The 25,216-nt window shown below is 28.6% G+C and overlaps 2 protein-coding genes across 2 annotated transcripts; one reads left to right on the top strand and one right to left on the bottom strand.

Moving 5' to 3' along the window:
• Positions 1-6,711: 6,711 nt before the first annotated feature.
• On the top strand, positions 6,712-10,071 carry LOC101497500 (uncharacterized). The gene is made up of 3 exons (XM_004494356.4): positions 6,712-6,917; positions 7,107-7,498; positions 8,632-10,071. The coding sequence occupies exons 1-3, from the start codon at positions 6,852-6,854 to the stop codon at positions 9,860-9,862; spliced, it is 1,689 nt and encodes a 562-aa protein (XP_004494413.1). The 5' UTR covers positions 6,712-6,851; the 3' UTR covers positions 9,863-10,071.
• A 9,084-nt stretch (positions 10,072-19,155) lies between these two features.
• On the bottom strand, positions 19,156-22,276 carry LOC101493817 (phospholipase A1 PLIP2, chloroplastic). Its single transcript, XM_004494875.4, has 5 exons — positions 21,644-22,276; positions 21,033-21,464; positions 20,762-20,821; positions 20,178-20,594; positions 19,156-19,936 (listed from the first exon to the last, which is right to left on the bottom strand). The coding sequence occupies exons 1-5, from the start codon at positions 22,109-22,111 to the stop codon at positions 19,358-19,360; spliced, it is 1,956 nt and encodes a 651-aa protein (XP_004494932.1). The 5' UTR covers positions 22,112-22,276; the 3' UTR covers positions 19,156-19,357.
• Between the last annotated feature and the right edge of the window lie 2,940 nt (positions 22,277-25,216).

Raw genomic sequence — 25,216 nt, 5'->3', positions numbered from 1 at the left:
ATAGTTGACTTTCTTTCTCTAATAGATCTCCTTGTTGTTGAATCAACATTTTTCGGAGGATCATGTTGTTTAACTATTTGCTCAACAGTTTCTGGAATCTATTGAACATTTTAATCTACTAGATTTTTATCAGCCACTTATGGAACTTAAATGATTGGTTGTCCAATACTTGTTTGAACTTTAGGGGTCTTGTGAATGACAATCAATATGCTACTTGATGTGGAAGGTTGAACATTAATATGACTTCTATCAGAAACAATATCCTAAAATCGATTACTCCCACTAATCAAGTCATTTTCAAGGAACTTTGCATTTCTTGATTCCACCATACTAGTGTTATGATATGGACAATATAATCTATACTATTTATATTTTTTGGCATATCCAATAAAAAACTCTTTTATAGTCCTGGAGACTAGTTTCTTTTGTTGTGGGTTGTATACTTTTACTTCAGACAGACAACCCCAAACGTGTATATGATGCAAGCTCGTTTTTTAACCTTTGAATAACTCAAAAGGCGTCTTCGGGACCCCCTTGGTTGGAACATAATTCAATACATACATTGTCATCTTTAGAGTTTCTTTCCACAAGAACTTTGGAATAGAGTTGTTGCACTTACGCTTAATTATATCTACTATAGTATTCTCCACCTCTATAAATTTTAACAATCTTTATTTACTCTCCGCATTGTTTATCTACTTTAGCCTTAAAAACTTTAAAAACATCAATTATTTCCTTCTTTGTTATAAATCATGTAGATATACATATATCATGAGTAATTGTCAATGAAAGAGATAAAGTATTTCGGACTTTGCATGTCCATATCTAGACATCAAATAATTGAATGCAATTCACACATGTCTTAAAATGGATGAAGTCCAAAGTACCAATTACTTCATCATTCGCTAATTTTTTTATTCTTTATATGGAAATATGTTCCAATATCCCATGCCACAAAATAAAGGATTACTCATTTGTATTATGTGCTCACGCACACCTTTCAAAGGGATAAGTTTTGTGGTTGAAAACTTCATAGTTAGGGTGCTAGCAAGTGCCTTATTAGATGTTTCAAATCAACATATGTCCTTCAGTAATGCTTGGACATTATCACGATAATTGACAGAACCACGAATGCTGGGAAATATATGTTGGTCTTTATGAACATCACACTAAGACGATTAGATCGCTCACATATTTTGTAATGCTCAACATCACCTGGAATGCTAGTTTTAGTTATAAAAAGTGATTCATCTTTCTGAATAGCATAATCAATATCAATCCACCTTAAGTGAAGAATAATTATCCTCTTCCACACCTTATAGTTTCCACCCTTCAGTATGTGAATTTCATATTCGAAATCAGAAAAATTCATAGGTACAGATAGCTGCAAAACTTAACTTATAATAAATACCAAGACTACTAAATTAATATCATGTTTTACCAATGTAAATCATGTTTCAAACTATAAAACTACTAACGTGAAACTTGTATGTAGTCTTATTCATTTATATATAATTTAATGATAAAACTATAAAATTATATATATATATATATATATATATAAATATATATATATATATATATAATTCTTGTAGGTAAATTAGAAAATATAAATTGATAATTTATTATATTAATTATATAAACATAATAAGAATTATTGTAAGATAAGATTCATAATATAATTAATTACCATCAGTGTCATTTGTCATGAATGTAATTTTCAAAACTTAATATATATATATCTCATTAATATATATAATTTTTTGTAATTAAAGATATTGTGACTATTATCTTATTAATTCAAAGCATACAAATCATCTCGATATTTTAATTCAAAATAATTAAATTGCATAAAAAGAGTAAGCAATTAATTCATCTATACACAATTGCATGATTATGACAGACGATACCACATTTATATATTTGGAGAACAAAATACAAAATATATAAGGTCAAAATATTTTCTATTATATTTCATGATTAATTGCGTTCTCAAAGGATTTAAAACCTGACGTGGGTTAAAATATTTTGTATTTATTTTTGAAAAGTACAGCAATAAAAAAAAAAACACTATTTATTGTGTCGCAACGCAATAAATACGCTTAAACTTGTGAAAAATGGTAATTTTAAGCCTTTTTAAACCAAAAATCAACTTTTAAACGTATAATCAAGAACAAAAACATATTTTCTATATAACAATTTTATAAAGTATTCTTTTATAAACAAAAATGAATGGTTAATGTTTTAGGAAGAAGATAAAATTTATAAGCAATAAAGATCAAATCATATACTTTATGATTTGGATGAAACTTGATTGACCTACCTTCGATGTTAATACGTAAGTTGAACGTATAATTCAATCCGCATAAGAGATGGTAGCTTTGTAATATCTAGAATTGCACAGTAAAATATGTTCGACAAAGATATAAATATGAAAGTATCTTATCATATTCATGTTTGATGTCCGTATGATAAAAAATGGAATAATATGATATTTCTATTATATATTTTATACAAAACAATTAGATTTATCATATATAAATACCAAATCCATCCTTGCAGCAAGTCGAATTTAATTTGATGAATAATTTAAATTATTTTATGTATTTTTTACAATTTTTTTATATTTTATATTATAAAATTTTGTATTTTGTAGATTACTATATAAAATAACAAATAATACCTTTTTGATACAATTACACATAATTGTATCAAAATAATAATTAATATTTCATCAATATTGATATATTTATTTTAATTATTAGTTTTTAAGTGAAATTTTTACTAAAATTGCATTAATTTTTAATTATTATTATTTTTTACCTTTTTAGATTTTATATATATAGGTAAACAAAGACAACATTTTTTTATCCTACTTTATTGGTTTTGGAATCAATATATCTAAATAAGAATTAATTTAATCAAATTAATATGGGTTGATAAAGTAACATAATATTGTATCATATCATATTGACTCATCAAAACATTGAATAAATATGAGTTGATAAAGTAATATAATATTGTATCATATCATTTTAACTCACAAAAACATTGAGGCAATATACCATATCTCAATAAACATGTTTCTCTTATTGTTAACTCTCAAACGTGTGAGCATAATACTAATCAACTTTATATCAATTCACATTATTTATTTGTTTGGTAACTTAAAACTAAAAATTCCTTAAAAAACTCTTAAAACCAATTACTATTTTCCTTTGGTATAGCAACATTAACTAATAAGATTAATAGATAGTTATTTCCAAAGTTTAGTTTAATTGACAAATATAAATATTATTAATTTGAATATTTTTACTTAAATTCAAATCTTAGAAATTATATTTATACGTGTCAGTTTGATATGGTGTTTGTCACTCTACTTATAAACCAAAAATAACTAATAAATAGTTATTTATAAAATTTTACAATTACACGTCAACCATATATTTTTCATACAAATTATTCAATCATATATCACTATTCAGTCACACTTGCATGAACACTCACCATAATAAATGATGACATCACAATGCATTTGAATATAAATAGATATTAAACTCATATTTAGTTTTTGGTGGCAGCTAAGTTTAGTGCTAATATCAAACAAAAATTATCAACCATGTTCTGGTGTTGTGCTTATGAAAGTCGTGTGCCGGATTAAAAATGAAGTATTTCTAATTATTTCATATATTATAATGAAAAATGATAAAAGAAATAGAGAATATTTTATAAGAATTGTGTTATTCTTAGCTATGCAAAACTCAAACCATTTATCATCATGGAATACAGTGTGTAGAATTGCACAAGATCCTCCAAATAAAGCAATAATAGTACTGGTCCAGAATAATAAGAAGAGTGCAACGAAGAAAAATTTAAGCAGCCTCCAAAATTTATGGTTTATTATCTTTGATTAATTACTCTATAAAACTATTAATTGGGAGTCAATGAGTTGTGGGTCTGAAAATTTAGAAATGCCACGTGGAAACAGGCTGGCTACAATGTGGTGACATGGCAAGGTGTGGGGATTGGTCACTGGGTATTACACAATTTAATGAATTTCTATTCTATATCATCATCGATTGCACGTATTTTTGCAACCAACACATTAGGAATTGATTATTGGATCTAAATTAAACGATTAAGATTTTGAATTAAATATTTAAATTTAAAATAAAAAAGAAAAAATAAATTTAAACCAATTGATTACAATAAAATGAAAATGGATATACTAAAAAGAATAAATAGGTGAAAATGGTGAACCAAGGGAATAGGAATTGATTTATAATGGAATTGTGGGGTCAATGGAAAGAGAAGTTAGAGAGCCTTTAAGACAAACCCATCTGGCTATCTAATCCAAATTCATGTGCATTCATTAATCAATGTGGGTGAAATAAAAGGCAAAGCAAAACCTCCCAAAAGAAAAAGCATGATTCTTGTGGCTTACGATACAAGAGTCGCTTTCTCCCTCCCCATAAATATGCTCCTCTTGTACTGACCATTTTGCCCTCGCAATTTGCTTCATCAAAACAAAACAAAACCCATACTATATAACTTGGCAGAATGAGGATGCTCGTTTTTATCACCCAACTGCAATGCTAATTTATCGTTCTTGTACAATCAAACAAAAAATGCTCTTTGTTGAAAAGAAAAAAGAATAATTTTCCTAGAGATCAATTTGAGTTGGTAACACAATAATTAAAAATTGGAAACATGATAGTATAATATTGGTTGAATAAATAGCTCATGATATATTTATCGAATACTAGTAGTTTGGCCAAATTATGGATGTCATTCATAGTGATTATTGCAAATTGAAAAGTTACAAATGAGAATAATAATTCAATAGTGAAGAAGAAAATATAGTGCGTTTAATGTCGACGTGAATCGTTGATTGGTCATTATTTTCTATATAGTATTGTGTTTTGTTACACGAATAATGTTTAAAAGGCTAAAGCCACCTATGATCACGGTTGTTGTAAAAAAAAGTGAGAAATTTATATGATTTGTTTCATTGATTACCATGGAAGCTCACATGTGGAGCCACTTTTCTTCGCCTCTTGCTACACAATTCACCTTCTCAAAAAGTCAACGATGAGTGAGTTACGCAAAACAGCAAGAAAAGAAGAGGGATGATATTTTAATAAAGAAAAAAAATTAAGAGGCTGATTGTGATGCATGTTTTATATTTCATATTACTGTGAACACATTATAATTATTCATTTATATAATTTTAAAGTTAATTATAGTAAAAATTAAATATTTTTTATAATTTAAAAATAGAAATTAAATTTTTTTACACGAATAAGATATATCAATTAAATTGAAAAGTAAGTAGTAAAAGAGAGAGGCCATACTCAAATCATACAAGTACGAATATTGGGTCAACGTATACAAGGGTAAATTTGTAGTTACGATGAGTAAGTAAGCTTTGCTTGGAAGCTTAGTTTTGTGGCATTTGGCTGGAGTTATGTTTTCTCGGTGGTTGAAAGATGAAACCGAGGACCCGTGATGGGTAACCGGGTGTATCAAGTTAGATTTGTGCAATCACCGGCGGAGTCAGGTAATAAATCACTCACTCTATTCGAAAATAACTGTAATATTTTGATGTTTTCAAACAAAATAAAAAAAATGACAAATGAATAAAAATAATAATATAATTCTATTATTTTTTATTAATTATTAATTTTTATCATCATAAATATAAAGCCCTACTAATTTTGAGTCATATACAATAGCATATGGTGATTGCTGACTCTATTTTTACCATACACAAAATATTAACAATGTTAAAATAATACACATTATATTAGCTAAAAAAAATTAAACAAATAATTACAATTACATAAAAAATATAAAATAACCTTTTTTTTGTAATACTTTCTTTTGATAAATATAATTGTGTTGATTTAAATATAAATAGTTAAATTTCTTGTCAACTGTAAATAATATTAAATACATAAAAAATATATATTTATAATATTTTAAAATTTTGAATCCATGGCATATAAGTATTTGGTTAGTTATTCTGCCTTTTTTTAATGAATACTCTATATTTTATTTTATTATATTATATAATGTCAATATAATATGAATCACTTTTTCTATTAATAATAATATTTATATTTATTTATATTTATTTATTTTATTCAAATTAATCAAATTTATTTATTAATTATAATTAATAAAATATTTAAATAAAAAATTATTATTAAAAATAATTTAATTAATTAATTATTTTAATAATTATAAAATTTTAAATTAAATATTTAAAATAAGTGTAAAAAATAGTTATAAAAGAGGGAGGGTAACATGAAAAGAATATATAAAAGAGAGGGATGGAGTAAATATAATTAGGACCATAGGCCACCTAATAGGCCACGTATAGACTGTAAGTGAGAGAAGAATCTAAAATGTGTTGCCAGCTATGAATTTGAAGGATGAAAGCTTTTCCTCAGGGTCAAAGCTGTCAAATTTTCTTTCAATCCCTTTTATTTATTAACCTGTGTCTCATTATTTAATTTTTATTTATTATTTATCACCTTCTCATAATTACATTTCATTTTACACATGAAATCTATACACTAAATAATCATATTTATAAAATCCTCCACTCGTTCCTCCTATCTAAATCCCTGACCGCATTCTCTCTCTCTAAGAAATCAAACCCTGTTTCTCTCTTTCTCGCTCCTCCCCTTATATATTCCTCTCTTTTCATTATCACAGCACAGAAATTACGTGCTTGTTTGGATTAGGGGGAGAGGGAGTAGAGAAGAGAAAGAAACACAGGGTTTGTCAATTCAATCAAACGGTTCAACATTTTTTAATTCTTATCTTCAAACACCTACAAAAACATGGCGGTGACCACTCCCTCCCTCACCGCTACAGAAAAGAAACACTGGTGGCTCACTAACCGTAAGGTAACATTATCATGCCCCTTGATTTACTCTTTCATATTAGTTATTGATGTTTTTCTCTTCTTAGTGTATATAGTTCAGTTCTCCGATCAAATCGGAAGACAGCATTTTCGGTAAATTATCACGCTTAAAGTTTCAAGGAAATTTTGTATTTATTTTAATTTTTGAAAAATGTTGTGTTTATTATTGCAGATTGTTGAGAAATACATCAAAGACGCTCGTAGCTTAATAGCGACGCAAGAACAAAACGAGATCGTTTCGGCTTTGAATCTTCTAGATGCGGCTTTGGCTATATCTCCGCGATACGATCAAGCGCTTGAGCTAAAAGCGAGGTCGTTGCTTTATCTACGAAGATTCAAAGATGTAGCAGATATGCTACAAGATTACATTCCGAGTTTGAGAATGGCGAATGAAGATCCTTCATCCGTTTCTTCTGATAGTTCTTCGAGGGAAGGAGTGAAGCTTCTTTCTTCTGATTCATCACCGGTTCGAGATCAGAGTTTTAAGTGTTTTTCCGTTTCTGACCTTAAGAAGAAGGTTATGGCTGGTTTATGTAAAAGTTGTGATAAAGAAGGGCAATGGAGGTAATTTATCTTATCCTGCTCTGTTTCATTGATTTTTTGGATTGTGGATTTGCAATCTGTTTCTTATTTTGTAGGGTATTTTCGAATATGAGAATTTTAATTTCTTTATTTCGGACCTCATGCTTTTAATTAATGAGTTTTTACTTTTATGTTTGAGATTAGATCGAAGTAAAGTTAGCGTATTTAATACTCTTTCTATAGGTTTTGAGTAACTGTCTGTGCCAGCTAGCCTGGCTTAATGGTTTCCAGCTTTCTTTTATTTTTTTTATTTTAAAGTATCTAATCCATTTCAATGCACAATAAAAAAAGTTGGAGTATTATTCTGTCATTCTAAAATTTTGTTCCAATACACTTATTTTACAATTTATTGTTGTGAGTTTTTAATTTTATTTGATCTCTTAGCTCACCAAACTAATTGCACCGTTGATTTCTATGTTTCTTTTTTTTTTTTTTTTTTTAAATATTTTTTTTTATATTTCATGTTACATGTTAATAATCATTATAATTAAATTAAAAATATTGTAGAGTTAATATCTGTTTTTTTTTTTTTGTAAATATTGATTTTTATATTTCATGTTACATGTTAATAATCATTATAATTAAATTAAAAATATTGTAGAGTTAATATCTGTAAATAAAAGTAAATACTTTTATTTTAAAGATAATAATAATTGTAATAATTGACATTAGATTATGAGCTCGTTTGTACAATCGGGCACTATATTTTAAGAATAGTATCTCTAAAATTTTTTTGTATTTATTTTGAATAACTCAATTATTCACTTTAGTATTTATAGAAGGTAAATTAGACAATTAATTAATTTTTTTGGATTAAAATTGCATAGATGATCAACATGATTTATTTTTGCTATCCGTTGATTTGGGATGTAGTATAGTACGATCTTTTATTTATTTAGAATATAGAATCTCAATAATTACAAGCAGACACAGTGATTCACGTTACTGAATAGAAATCATTTTTCATTTCAACCGAGTTGAGTCTAACTAAATTTGAATTTCCTCCGAGAAAGGGATATAAATTTAATGGAGTAAAGTTCCGATTGGAAAAAATAATAATGCTTGACTGAAATGAGTTAATTATAATTTTAATAATTTTGATGGTGTGTGTGCAGATACTTGGTTCTGGGTGAAGCATGCTGCCATTTAGGACTAATGGAAGATGCAATGGTTCTTCTCCAAACTGGAAAACGAATTGCCAGCGCAGCATTCCGGCGAGAGAGTGTTTGCTGGTCCGATGACAGTTTTCCTCTATCAACCATCCCCCTCGCTGGAGACACCACAAACCAACCACCCACCACACCACCGCGAGTCCCTCTCAACTACACAGAAGGCGTAACACAACTCCTCACACACATCAAATTCCTCCTCCGCCGACGCACAGCAGCACTCGCTGCCCTCGACGCCGGTCTCTACTCAGAAGCCATCCGCCACTTCTCAAAAATTGTGGATGGTCGCCGCGCATCCCCTCAAGGATTCCTTGCTGAATGCTACATGCACAGAGCCACCGCACACCGTTCCGCTGGTCGAATCGCAGAATCCATAGCCGATTGTAACCGAACCCTTTCCCTCGACCCAACATGTATTCAAGCCTTAGAAACTAGAGCTTCACTCTTTGAAACAATTCGTTGCTTACCAGATGCTCTTCACGATTTAGAACACTTAAAACTCCTCTACAATTCCATATTGCGTGACAGGAAACTTCCAGGTCCTGCATGGAAACGACACAACATAAGATACAGAGAGATTCCAGGGAAACTCTCTGCTCTCACCGCAAAAATTCAAGAACTGAAACAGAGGTTGGGTTCTGGTGAAACAACTAGTGTTGATTACTATGCATTGATTGGAGTACGACGTGGTTGTTCACGTTCTGAATTGGAAAGAGCTCATGTATTGCTGTGTCTTCGTCATAAACCAGATAAAGCTACTAATTTCATGGAAAGGTGTGAGTTTGCGGATGAACGTGATATTGACACAGTGAAAGAGAAAGCGAAGATGTCAGCATTGTTGTTGTATAGATTGGTTCAAAAGGGTTACACAAGTGTGATGAGTAATATTTTAGATGAAGAAGGTGCTGAGAAACAGAGGAAGAAGAATGCTGCTGCTGCTGCAGTACAAGTAGCTGCAATTCAAGTAATGAAGAAAACAAATGAAACTGAGTTGATGAATAATAATATTAAGGTTGAAGAGACATGTCAGTCTCAGTCTCAGATATCTTCTTGTAATGTGAATCCTGCGGTGTTTCAGGGTGTATTTTGCCGTGACCTTGCGGTGGTTGGGAATTTGTTAACTCAGGTGGGATTTAATAGACCGATTCCGGTGAAGTATGAAGCTTTGAGCTGCTAATTTTGATATTGGAGATGTTACAGGCAGAGGGAATCTCTGGTTCATTATTGTACAAACAAAATGCGAAAGGGTAAAAACACATCTAGAATGCCGGAAAATTTTGTCACTTTTTATCTTTTATTAGTAATCTTTTTTTATTATCTCTATCAGATGTACAGATTATTATTATTATTATTATTATAAGTAGTACTGGAGACTCTACTTTTGGATTTTTGGCTCTGCCTTGCTCCTTGAACCGATCCCTAAATTCAAATCTTTAAATTTCGTATTAATTGAAGTACTGAATTCGACGTTGGTATTTTGCTTCTATTGGGCATCTGAAAAAAGTTGTAAAAGCTTCCATTATTTGCTGTTATGGCAGAAGCCAGGAAAAGGACTGGAGCTGATTGCATCGGCTTTATCTGCTTGCATTATTAATATATTTATCTATCCAAACATAACTCACATTCTATTAAATTAATTTTTATTTATTTCTGCGTCCACCAAATTTTTCCCGCCTCCAAGTATCTGGTCGACTCTGGTAACAATTACATTGTAGGATTTGGTTGTGGTGTTTTTATTCTCATTAATTTCAATTAATTACAATTTTAATCAAAACGATTCTTACATTTTAACAAATTATATTTTAAAAGAGAATTTTTTTTTGAATACATTAATTTGTCATTTTTAATATTTGGTTGTTATATATTTTTAATTTTAATGTCTTTGAATTTATATATATTTACAGTTGATATAAATATATTTTTTAATTAAAACTGTATATACATTTGAAAACTTTTGTAAATTGTACATAAAGCCATTGAATAACAGTTTTTTTTTAATTGATCTTAACCTAAATTTTAAATTTTATTTTTAATAATTTGACTTTCGTCTTAATTTCTTTTTCATCTCACTTAACATGAGTTAATTTCTTTTTCGTCTTAATTTACATGAGTTAATTTATAATTTAAGGATTCAAAGTAATTTATCACTACCACATAAGATTATTTATTCTATAATTTCTTTTCTTAATAAAAGTTTAGATTAATTGAGTTTGAAAGGCTTGTCAAATTAGTCTATATTTTAAGGAGAATAGACTCATTGAAATATTTATAGATTATATACATGAACCAACTCTTTATATTATATTATAGACTATGAAATTAACTTTATTAATTGAACTTTATTTATTCTTTCATCTACTCTTTAATCTTTTCAAAATCCTGTAAACATGTTTGGATTAGTTAATTGAGAGATATAAAATACATATCTAAGAGTGTTTTTAAGAACATTGGCGCGCTTAAAAGAAAAAGTGACACAAACTGAATCAATTTTAATCCGGCCTATTATGCCATTCCTATTCCTGTGAAAGCTGTTTCTCATTATATGTCTTGGAACATGACTTTTGAGGTTCTATGAAAGTGGACATCATATTATTATAGTGGAGCACCCTGTTTTGCAGTGAACAAAGAAAAAGGGTTGTCAGTTTTTGTTTTCCTCTTCTGATCAGCACTTAAAATAGAAAGCAAGGGGTTCAATTTGCACTCAATACAAGAGAACAAAGAGTTTAAAAGTGCATTTAGCACGTTTATTAGTAGTAACTTTCATTTCCTTTGCACGTTACCGGTACTAATATTCTTTTTAGTTGAATGGATATGGATATGCTATCTTTCCAATAAAAACAAAACACAGTTAATAGTGAGAGTTAGAGTTTAGTATCAGCAAAACTAAGGTGGTTGGTCTTGTAGTATTGGTAAGATATGTCCTGCAAAAGCTTTATAAAAGTGTGCAAATTAAATTTTGGTAAAATTATAATAGTACTTTTCAACCATCATTTAATTTTTTTAGTCCTTTTGTCTTTTTTTGTTGTCTCTGAAGTGTTAGCTTTATGTTTATAAATATTTATACAGTTAAATGAAAAAACACTGTAATTCTGTTTTCATGTAAAAGATGCATTATTGCGTTTCTACAGTATTGCCCTCGTTTGGCTCTTTTGTACGAAATAATACATCATACAACTATTTGTCAGAAAGTTTTTAATGCACTTCACTTCCATTAACATACACTAATTTGAAGCCAAGAGATACAAATATTATTATTCAACCAGCAAATGATAGCATTGATATATTAACAGGTCAAAATCCTTCTGTCAAATTAAGAAGAAAAGAACAAACTACATGCATTGAAAATTTCCAACACAGAGTAGACAAACTGAATTCAATGCTTTCAATTCTCAACCACCGTTGGATTAGCAATGGATGAGTTTTGAATGCAAATGTTTAAGTGTCCGTTTTTTTTGTTGAATCTATTAAGGGAGTTCACCTTATTGACCTAATGTTTAGCATGTCAGGTCAAAATTCTATATTCTTATGTTTAAAAGACTAATTATCTACAAAATACATATGTTAAACATTTTTTGTAACAAAATTCGTTTATTAACAGCCATTGTAAATTTTGTTTTCTTTCTCCCCTTCGTTTAGTCACCTCTTAATAAAAATCTTACTAGAGTGCCACTATGAGTATTCATTTCTCTTAAGATCCTTGCTTACCTAATAGACCAAAAATTATCTTCCTTTCCTTGCTTGCAAGTGATTCGAAGCCTTTTTTTTTCCTTTCCCTTTTTACCCCTTGGCAAGAATAAGAACAAGCAACCAAAAAAATAAAGATATGAGACCCCTTTTCCTTGAAGAGCGCCACTTTATTTATCCATCTTATTTCATGATTATGTTGCCATATTTTTCACCTATAAACCACAAAAAGAATGCAACATGGGCTCTTAGAATATTGTAGAGAATAGACCAACAAGAAAGTAAAAAATGGAATAACTTTTTTTTTAATGAGAGAGAGATAAAGGGAGAGAAGAAATAAAAGTATTGTAGAAATATTATATAACTAATAACTAACAAATAATGCAAATAATCATGTTAGAGTTTAATAGATATAAGTATTAAGGATACTGTAACACGCATTTAATATGTAATTAATCATTCTTCAATGCAATGTCAATTGGTTATTTACTAATATATGTCTCTATTTATAAACACCTTTTAAAAAAATATCTTTAAATATATTTTGCTAAAATGACAAGTACCGGTGATGAGGTATCAATTATCTATGATACATATGTATACATATTTAGTCTATGTAATTTATGTAATATTTAATTTCAAAATTAAAAATAATATTTAGAGAGGTTAATTTGGCCCAAAAATATATATATTTCAACGATTTTTACCAGTGTGATATAGATAACAAACATGTACATGTCATCACACCATTACACGTCACTCTAAGAAAAAACTAATCAAATTTAACGGATGATATTTAAGATGATGAAAAATTAATATGTAACACATCTAAACGCAAATGACAATTTAGTAAAAAAATTAAATTATACTTTTGACCATAATATTTTATCACACTCAGGAAAAATAGTTATCTACTTCAAAATTGAATATTTTGGTCCCAATTATCACTTTTGTTACAATAGTGATTCCAACCCATATTTTTTACCTAAAAAATGTGATTTTTAGCTTATCAAATTATAATTTTTCTTCATAATTGTGGTATTTTACCAATTTGTAATTGAGTCAATTATAAATCTTCATTTTAATAACAAACATAATGGTTAAAATAAAAAATGTAACAAATGTGATAATTAAGAGATTGAAATGTTGAATTTTAAAATGAAGAAACTATTTTGTAAGTGTCATAAAATAGAGGAGATTAAAATTAAAATTAAATTATAAAAAAAAAATTGAAAGCTAAAGACAATTTCGTAACAGGAATCACAAAATGTATACATAATTATACCATCCACTTTTATTTGTATACTCCCTCTCGTCTTATTTAAATAAAAAGAAAATTTTAGATTATTTTAAAAAAAAATATGAAAGGGTATCTATATTAATTAAATAGTATTTTGAGAATATTTTACTTATATTTAAAATAAAAAATATAATATTTTTATTATTTATATTTGAGATACGAGAGTACCTGAAAAATAAAATAAAAAAACTTATAAATAAGATTGGAGGTAGTATCATTAAGATGCTAAAGTCAACCATAATCATCCAAATCATTATAGATCCATAAATTAATGCACCAACACCAAATAATTGGTTAACATTATACTAGGATATTCTGTGAATGTTCATTATGCTCTCACGCTTTTATTTCAAGTATTTGTTAATGGAAATGTTAACTACTAGTAAGTTGTTATGCACTTCTTTACCACTACTAGCATTTGAGCATTTGCAAATTCAAACTGAACACATGCTACAATAACTTTCCAACTTCTTATTAGCAACTTGCACTAAAGACCTTCCCTACCCACTTGAAACAAACATTAAATAATTGAGAAGGTGGGGATTAAAATCTACAAGTTTGGTTGAATTTTTTGAATGCTAGCTGGATGTGCAAGTCTATTTTGTACAGCTAGTAAGTATAATGAATTGATTTGAAGTTTGAATGCTCTGAACAAATTTCCTTATATAAGTAGAATTAAAGATTAAAAAGTTATGTGTTGCATTAATTTATATGCAAAATTTAGAATAATGAATAGCATTGGTGGAAAAGAGAAAAACATGCCTTCCACAACTCTTCATTATTATTATTCATTCATTTAAACTACAAAGTACACTTAGCTATCTCATATGCCGAATGCACAAGAGATTAAATAGAGCCATTGGCAAAAATGAGTGATCTCGAACAACTCCTCTGACATAATAGTATTTTATTCTTTTACATTATCACAATTTCATTCCTTGGGCCTAAAGTTTAGGTGCATCTCACGAGGGCTACATTTCTTTAATAAATACTACTAAGTGCTTTATTTATTCTGTGGTCAGATACTTCAAAGCATCTCAGGGACACTTTTTTCTTTGTTTTTCCTTGGATGGATTTTGTTTAGAACCAATGATTTATAGGACCAATACAACTACAACATAAGAAATATTTATTTGGACATAATCTCAAATTAAAAATGTTTTGACGCACACACACAAATAAATAAAAAATTAAACAAAAAATTAATTATTATTTTTAATTTTATTTATTTATGTGTTTATACAAATCTTTTTTATTTGATTTGCATTCATATAAGACACATTCATGCAACATATAACTTATAATATAGTAGTATTTAAAAATCATTTGAAATTATAATAATAATTGATGACATTTATTAAAACTAAAATTACACGATTTTTATTATCCACACAATTGAAATAATGACCTCATTGATATTGTCTCGACGATCTTTATTTTTTTTTATTTTGTCACACGAACATCAAATCAATTTGTCTCAATTGTAAGAATGAAGAAAATTATATACTTCTACTTCTATTATACAATGTATGTCATCGTTGTTAGAGTTTTAAACAATTTTCAAGTAATAGTCTATAGTAGATCATTTATCTAAGTGGTGCACAGTGGATTATATATTTCTTTTGTACAAAAGTTTTATTAAGTTTCTTTATTTGACAAATTATACGGAAAAATCACCTTAATAGATGGTTTATTATTGATTAGTGTTTAAAAATCACTCAAAATTTTAATGATGATAGTCAACACTTTTTAAAAATATTAATTAATGACTCTTAATTTTTTAAATGAAGCATTAATATGATTGATATTGATTCAATAAATTAAATTTTGAAGGAATATATTGGAAGACATATTCATTTTCTTTTAATTTGATTTGAGACTAGTATGAATTTTGATATATGTCATATATCTAAAAATATTACTAATTGAAATTTTAAAGGGACTTGAGCTTGACTAAGGAAAAGGCAAATTGGTAATAATTGCTATGAATCCATTAGGGTTGAATTGACATGAACTAAAAAATAAGAGGTGGTTGGGATGAAAAATGTAACAATTGATGTTCGAATGTAGGGAACATGAGGGGAGTTGTGACCAATTACAATACCAGGGCCACCATGTGCTTCTATCATGTGCCTTAACCGTCCAAACAATTATGGATTTCTTTTGGGCCTTTCTCTTAAGACTAGAGTTTTTTTTTTCAAACTTAGTGGCGCGTTGACAAAAAAATATTAGTGGCACAAGCACAATGTGCTAGATGAAATATCTGACAATTTTTTCTTGCATTATGTATATTTGTATTCATTAGTTCTATAATGGAATTCATATAGTAATAAAAGAAAAGGTACAAAAAGAATGTGATTTTTTGACCAAAAAATAAAATAAAATGTGTTTTATTTTGTGTTTGGGATATGGAGTCGAATTTCATTATATGAGCTGGTAAAAAAAAAAGTAAGATTTTATCGAGATCTGAGTTTGCAGTGAACAACTTTCCTTTACAACTCATCTACAATGGTTTGTATGTCACTATATGTAAACTAGTCTATTACCTACTACCTTATATTTATATACGAACAATGATACTAATTGGCAATAAAACTTTTTATAACACTTGAAAATAACCAATGCTACAACCTAGGGAATCCGATTTACCCTTTGTTCAATGCTTCATGTAATGCCTAAGGAAATGACTATGTGCACTAAACGTTACATCATATCATAACATGTAATTGAAATTATTATTATTTTTTAATCATAATTACTTTTCTTTTTTTAAAACGAGTAATTGTAACTACATAGTGGTGGAATGGGAAGGGAAAGTTATAAAATAAATGCTTTTCAATAAATTTTCTGTCTGCACCTTAAAAAGACGTATGGAATAAGTTGAGTAAGCTTATGTTGTATACTAGAGAATGGTTGGTAGGTTGGTTGTATTCAAATAATAAAAAGTTTGGGATCTGCCACAGGATGAAACTTAACACCAAGCCAAGGCCTTTTGTCTCTCTTAAGAATCAGAAGAAAGTGAAACAGCCTCTTTTCTATCTGTGCAAGTGTTTTTTTTTATTGAATGAACAGATAAATTCATTATTAACATATAAGTCTGAATTAAATTAATCTTTAAATTTTGTAAATTGAAAAATACGTATTTGAAATTATAAAATATCAGTTAAAATTATCAATCAGAAAACTTTTGCAATTAGATATTTTGATATAATATTGTAATTAAATATGTGACGTATCAACATTGATCATACATCAATATCATTTTCGCATACACAAATTTGTTAATAAATTTTTGTATGTCAGAAACAAATTTGTCAATAAATTTTTGTATGTCAGAAACAAATTTGCAAGTAATTGTAATTATGTATGGACTAATTATTGACAAATTAGTCTATGAAATATTTAATTTTCATAAGAAAATTAGTTGATGTTGTAATAACATTGACATGAGGTCAACATAGAAAGGGTCACATATTCAACCATTATAGTCTCAAACTATAAAAGTTTAAATATAGTCTATTTTAATTAATAATTTACAATTTCATAAATTTATTTGTTAATTTGCAAAATATATAAATTAATTTGAGTGACACTTCCAATTTCATGGACTAAAGAACCCACAAGTGTTGGTGGATGTTTGTTTTGATAAACATGTGACTGCAATCATGTGGTGAGATGAATTTTTAGTTTCAGAGTTTCCACTTTTGACGACAAAAGTGTTTTCAGAAGTGAGATTTTGGTCGAAATCGTCAATCCAAACATTAAATTGGGTGTTTGAATTTCACAAAAATTATTGTGTAGATGTGCAGTTAGTTGGAAGCTTCGATTTATTGCTTCACGGTTAAAATATCATAAAGAATTAATGACACAAGAATAATAAAGTAACTACTCGTTCAAATGTATATTTAAATTTGTTTTTTTATGTTAGAAAATATAGTAAATTTCACCATAATTAAATTATACAACTGTGAAGTCTCGAGTTCGAACTTAAAGCAACAAATATAACTTAATAATATCGACATTTCTCAGTTGAGTTATAATATAAAGACAACTATATACTTAATTTTCTGATAATTAAGAAAAATTCAATTCATAGCACTCAAAAAAAGAATTCAACTCATATCTTATAAGAACGTGGGTTTGGTTTCTACTAATAATATGAGATAATATGAGGATCACATCACAAAGACTTAGTTCTCGCCAATTTTGTTGAGTAAAACAAAATAATTGATTTAGTCTATCAGTTTTGATTTAAGATGATTTGACTTCTAAAATTAACAAAATTTTAAAACTGATATTTCAAAATATCATTTCATATAGTATTTTTGCGAGTTATATTCCTGACGAGTCAAGCCCAATCTGTTGAGTTTATTTGTTGGTATTTGTAAGAAGAGCTTAATGGAAATGAGTATACTACTTTGTGGGCTTTCTCTCCCCTATTTTTTCAAAGTCTCCGATCTTTATTTAAATTGTCTAATTTAGAAATATTTTTTTAGATCACAAGGACGGGAGGAAAAAATGCCTACTACTTTTTATTTACTTTATGCTACATGCAGCATGTCAAAGTTTGTACATTTTGTGTCTAATGAGTCACTTCTTATTTGGTTTGTTAGGTTAATGTTTGGGCCTATATCAATGTGGATGTTGTATGAATTAGGCCTTCTTTCTATTTGAGCCCTTCAACAAAAAAAGGGGTTTGATACTTTAATATTCGTTTTGACAAAAAAGAAATTACTTTAGAATTCGTTACCCATATTTTTTATTTTTTATTGTTAGATTGGTTCTTCACTTTCTTTGTAGTTTTATTTTTTAGAGTTGAATAAACCATCAATTTAATGCTTTTATGTCCTTCAGTTTTAAGTTTTGTTTATCTGCTGGGGTCTTTAGTTTTTTGGTCGATTTTCTCATGTGTTTTTGTTTCCTTTTGCCATTGGATCCTTATTAATATTTACACATATTTTGACAAAATGCATCAAATCAAAAGCCTGAAAAAAGTGTAACTATTCAATCGGTTGGATATTATGATTAGGAAAAAGAACAATTATTTGGTCTTAAAAGGAAACAGTAGTTTCTTTGGACCATATTCAGAACAATTTTATGAAGTTTGACTTGTGATGATTTGGTGGTTGTAATTTGGCCAAAAGGTCAAGAGGGTGGAAAGGCTCAGTTTGTTTTATTTAAATGGACAAACATTATAAACATCTGAATGTTCATCTAAACTCTCAATTTTTCGATTTTTTAGATTCTGACTTCAAGTAATGTAAAAATTCACTGCTGAATCCTAAATTCGAATAATGTATTTAAAAATAGAAAGGTAAAATCAAGGGGTGGATGGGCATTCATCAAAGGCATATGGTGTGTGTATTCTTAATTTCTTATGGTATGGACTAAACGACAATTGTACCATCATGGGTCTCCATTGTGGGTCAACAACACATGTGCATATTCTTATGAAGACCATATTGAGAATGTTTCATTTTGCTTAAAACTTGAATTCTAAAGCAATTAATTTTGTGTTTGTTATTATTTGAGCAATATTTTCTGTACAATCACTAATCATGGAAGGCACATTACTTTCAATTTTTGAAAGCAGTGAGTAACGAATCATCTAGCTGTACCACCATTACCAACCATGTGCCATTACCCTCTACAACTGTCTCAATGGAAAAGTTAGGTACTATCAACTTTTCATCTTAAGCTAATCAAGTTATATGTTTCCAAGAGTAAAAACCTTGCTGGAAACAACAACACTAAAAACATTTGCATGTGTTGGGAAGCAACAAGCCTACTGAACCTTTTCAAGGATTCTCTTCCTGTCATCATGATCCCAGAAAAGGGAGGCTGGTCTTGAATAATACGGACCGATACCACTGACCTCCCACCAACAATGTCCAAATCACTTCCACCTCGTGCAACAAGAGACCACCGCACTTTTCGTTTTTGCTCTTTCCTTGCCATGCGGATTTGGCTAAGTTCTTGGTGAATCACAGTTCTCACAGATTTTAAGTACGAATTCATGTCATGATCTCGTTGTATTGTCCCTCCAGGTCCATACGCGGATCGATCACTTAATATCTCAAGTGGATGTGGTGAGTTCAAGAAAACCAATTGAGCAGCTTGGAGCTGATTCTCTGTGTCACTGGATTCTGAAAGAGGACCACTCATAATATATAGACCACTACCTGATGGCAGGAGATGATGGCTTGGCGAAAATTTCTCATCTGGCTGTAGAATCAAAAGTTGACCCGTTGGTGCATATAGTAGCTTCTGCAGTAAAAGATTAGCAACAATTTGAATTAGAGTCTAAAATATACAAAAGATGCACTGTCAAAATCTTATGAAAACTCGTGATATCGCAATGTTAGTCCATTTTGTAACCGCAATTTAAAAATAATCGCAGAATACATGACTTTCATTGGATGTCACTGTAAAAAACTAGTTTTCACTGACAGTGCATGTTTCAATACTTCCAAAGAAAACACTTATTTCAAATAATGTTGCACTTTACTTGGTTATTAAGACAAGGATGACTCCGGAAGCTGGCATTAACAGCCTTTAGTAGTTTGACAACATGGTTAGGGTACTTGCAAGAAAACGCCCGTGGTACTATGTCTCGGTGCATTGTGATTGCTTGAACGTGACTCCGCGGTAATCCTAGCTTTTCGAGAAGACAATCACCTCCACACATGATGGACGGTGAGCCGAAGGTTATCACTGGAAGCAAAGAAGAAATTGGCACTTCCTTCCTTATCAACAGCATAAGATTTATAAGTAATGCCAAGCTTCCTCCAAGAGAATGGCCAGTGAAGCGGAAAGTTGCTCGAGAACCTTGAGATTTTAGGTGAGCGTGAACCTCAGGCAACATCTGCTGATATGTTCCTTTAGCAGCCTGATATATACCCCTATGAACAAGGACATCTAACTCCTAAGGGAAAAAAATGCATCTCGTTTCATAATCTCAATTTTAGGAAGGGTAAACACATTGAGAAAGATTCAAAATTATTTATGATTTGAAACAGAATAAAATTCCTCCTAAACAAGAGGAACTAGATATGAAAAAAAGGACTTGTCCTACAATTGTATAAGTGTTACCTCAAATTGAACTGGCTCAAAAAGTAGGTTTGCCTGCCAGGATGAAAATGTCTCTGAACCCTGCATATCAAAACAATAATTAATTAGTTGGACATCTCACCAAAAAAAATAATCCAAATTTGGCAGTGAATCACATACAAGTGTTCATGCATTGCTGCTATTTATCATCATGTAAACGATATAACTAGACATCGATAATTCCAATAAATATATATATATATATATATTGTATATCGCGAGATAAAATCATATCGCTAACTAATTTCCCTACCTGAATAACAAAATATCTTGTAGAACTCTGGTCATCATCACATATGAACCATTCACAAGGTGAAGAACTTGTTGACTTCAAATCATCTGCAACGGCTTGTTTTACTTCCTCATACGCAGCAACAATTTCTGTGATTGAATCAGTATTAGCCATCAAAGATCCAACCTCGGTGTTTATCACGTTCACCGTATCAACACTCTCATTGCTTACTTCAAATGAACCATCAACCACTGCAATCCCACACGCGGCACAAGCACTTATCTTCAATTCAGCGTTCTCTTCCTCTTCTCTTTCTCCAGCATTTTTCTCATTAGTTTCTTCTTTCTGAATTGCACCAGACGACTGATTTTTTTCAGCAGCCGCAATCAATTCCTTCTTCTCTATCGATGAAGTTACAAAACGCAAACCACATCTTTTCAAAAGGTTCCCTGGCTAGATTAACAAAGCCAAAATACAAATTAGCATAAAAAACACGATTATAGCATACCATGTAATTCCATTCAGGTAGGGAAATTGTAGAAGGTACTGAATATAATATAAAGTTTTTAGTTTTAGAATTGAATTTTAACCTGAAATATATTTTATAAAATGAATTTGAGTCTCAATCAAACCTTGATTTTGGGAATAGAGTATGCCAAACTCCCCAAGTGGGACATGTGTGCGTACATTCTTGCTTCAGGTAAGGATACCCTACGAAGCATTCTCGAAAAAGACTCTCTATCAAACCGAACCTCTTCTTTTTCTTCATCTTCATCTTCGTCAACCCTACAAATATCACACTCTTCTTCATCATTAGCATCATTCTCTTGTTCTCCTCTCCAAACAGAATTCAGATGAAAAACTTCGAAAATCCAGTTCCCATTTTGCCCTTCTTCCTCTCCTTCTGGCTCATCCATAACGGCGTCGTTTACGGCGATGTCATTGTAAGTGGCGGAACTCCCGATGCGTTGGAAGTTGAGAGAGTTTCGAAAGAAGAATCTGGAAAAGACGGGGGACTTGTTTGATCGAGGCGCGTAGTCATTAGCAATGATAGAAGAAGCTATACCAGAAATTCCGCTTTGTAAAAACAGAGTATCCATTGTTTTGTTTTAAGAGTGTGTTGGTTTTGAAGAGAAATGTGATAGTAGGAGATTCTTCACTCCACCGCAAATTAAAACAACCTTCCTTCAGCTTCTTCTTCATTCGATTTCTGTTTAATATTTTAAAATAACAGAAGATGCTGCTGATTCTGATGGCGTGGTTCCAATTTCAAAGTTTGAATGTAAAATTCGAATTTTTTTAGAAATAATATAATTACAGTTCTCTAATTATTTTATTTTTTGACATTAGGGTAATTTAAATTTAATTTTTTATTTTTACAATTCTAAAATTAATCTCTTTAATTTTTTAATTGAAAAATAATAATATGATATATTTTAAATAACTTATAATAATTAACGTCAATCAAATTAAAAAAATATATTTTAAAAATTTAAATTTAAATTTTGAATTTATTATTATATTTTCAATTTAATTAATAATATATAAATAATAAATATATTTAAATAATTATTTATCATTAAATCGTAAAAACATATTAAATAATTATTTTTTAGTTAATAAATATGAGAGTGATCAAAATTATTAATTTTTTAAAAAAAAATTACATTACAAACACATCATACTATTTCTAACTGTTATAATTTACTGAGTATAAAAACTTTTTATATTAATAATATATAAATTAAATCTTATAGTTAATATTTAATTTAAATTTAAAGACGCAAATAAAATTGCAATAAATTATTTTACAAAAATTATAAATTAAAAATAAATAAAATGAATAGATAGTTATTTACTAAGATGGTCTGATTATTAATAGTATTGTATTTATGTTGCAATAACGTTCCTTATAATTAAAATCAGACCAGATCGTTGAAATGGGATAATGGTCTTCCAAATTTCTTGGTAGACATTAATAGTTACTCTTAAATACTTCTCATTAATGATATGATTAAAAATATAAAAAACTTTATTATTTTTGACGGAATATAAAAATGTTGATTGTTTAAAAAAGTTTTAGCAAAAAAACACAAAATTCTACATAAAAATGTTCTTAAAATAATATATCTCATTATTTGTTTGACAAATCTAATCAACATATTAACTTTTAATTTACTTTTTTTATTAGATATATTTTATTTTTTTAATTAATATAATTTTATTTTTTTAATTAATTATTATTATTTATTTATTAAAATCACAATTAACCATCTACTACAAAAAATAAAATGCAATAAATAGTGGCATGTGTATTATACAACCTTTAATTAAATAAAAAATATCTTTTAAATAGTAGTATCTCAGCTTTGCCACCTCCAACAAATAAAAAAAAAATCATATAAATTTTAATATAAAATATAGTTAAAAAATTTAAATTAAAAATGATATAAAAAGAAATTCATCCATTTGTTATTAGTTATCAAAGACGGTACATCGTCTTTAAATTTAAAAAAAAAAAAAAAAAAAAAAAAAATAGTTAAAAAATTTAAATTAAAAATGATATAAAAAGAAATTCATCCATTTGTTATTAGTTATCAAAGACGGTACATCGTCTTTAAATTTAAAAAAAAAAAAAAAAAACAAAAAAAAACAAGAGTGCTCTTAAAAATATTATTTGCACGTTGATATTGTGGCGATATCTGGTTTCGTTTTCATGTTTACACGTGATATGAAGGAAACGCCACGTCATGGAAAGTGCGCACCAACTGTATGACAGGTGTCAGTAAAGCAGAAAACTTGCGTCTTCCTCGTTTTCATTCCTATCACTAGATTAGGGACTCCTTCAATAATTCACGATCAGCAATGTTTATGTTATGTTACAAATTGAGAAAAATGGGACCAAATGTTGTTGCAATATGGTCCTGTCACTCCACGGACGGATTCATGGGCAAAATTTTGTTTTATGTATATATATATAATTAAACTATAATTTAATTTATATATATGTAAAAGTATTTATTTTATTAAATTATTATATATATTTAACTTTTGTTAGAGTTGTATTTAAGATTATATCTATGAATAACTGTAACAATTTATAATATAATTCTTTAAATAAATTTTAGTTTTTTGGAAATAAATTTTAATAAAAACTAATATTCAACTTATTTCGATCTCTTATTTGATATATTTTTGGATTATGTGGAAACCACCCCTCCACTATTCGTTATTGCAACCAGCCATAAGTTAAAATCCTTTTCAAAATTTTTAAAGTCATTCATTATAGTTAATGTGGAAACCACCCCTCCATTTTTAACTTATTTTTAATTTCTAAAATTACCCGTTAACAGTTTTTGAATTAATATAGTGCTTAATGATCTCACTACTTTAATTTAAATTCATTCACAAATAACAATGTGTTTTTTTTTTAACTTCTTAGAGTCAATTTTTCTTACAATATTTTCCAGTTTATAGAAAAAAATCTTACAATAATATTTGTATGTGTATTGTGTATATACAAATCCTACTACATTATTGATATGTGAAAACATATAAAATACATAAATAATTTATAGCATCAATTAAAATTACACAAAAAATATAGTAAATAGGCAACATTAACATAATAAAAAAATAGACCGAAAAGGGTTTATTTACATGCTAGTATATTAATATTAATAATGTAAATAGACATTACACGAACATATTTCATGTTTTGTATTTGAGGAATATCATATTTCATTTTATTTTTTTTACTAAACTCTAAAGTGGATGGATTGGTCGTGAGGTTGGTAGTTTGGTTACCTTCATATAACTAAAATCTTCAACCTGCATCTATGTAAAAGTGGCCTCTTAACATTCCTCTTAAAGAGAAGTGTTTGAATTTAGTACAATTAAGGCTCTAAAATAGATAATCTCAAACGAACAATCAACATTGAATAAAGTTAAATTTATTATTGTCAAATCTAAACCGACTAATCTCAAATCAACATTAAAGATTGTTTACCGCTCAAAACAGCATGAAATTAATATTAGAGGCAATCTTAGCCTGTTGCAATACACAATATTTTTTAAAAGAATGTGTTTTGATAGGAATTCATAATAATGATTCCATAGATCGATCAAATCAAGTATTTTGTGCTCTTGTAAAATTGACACATGAATATATGATGTAGACTACATATTTACAAATTCTGCTCAAT

Source organism: Cicer arietinum, chromosome 3 (assembly GCF_000331145.2).
Source record: "Cicer arietinum cultivar CDC Frontier isolate Library 1 chromosome 3, Cicar.CDCFrontier_v2.0, whole genome shotgun sequence".
Classification (NCBI taxonomy): Eukaryota; Viridiplantae; Streptophyta; class Magnoliopsida; order Fabales; family Fabaceae; genus Cicer; species Cicer arietinum.
Note: the sequence above shows the minus strand (reverse complement) of the source record. Positions and strands in the feature narration are given on the sequence as shown.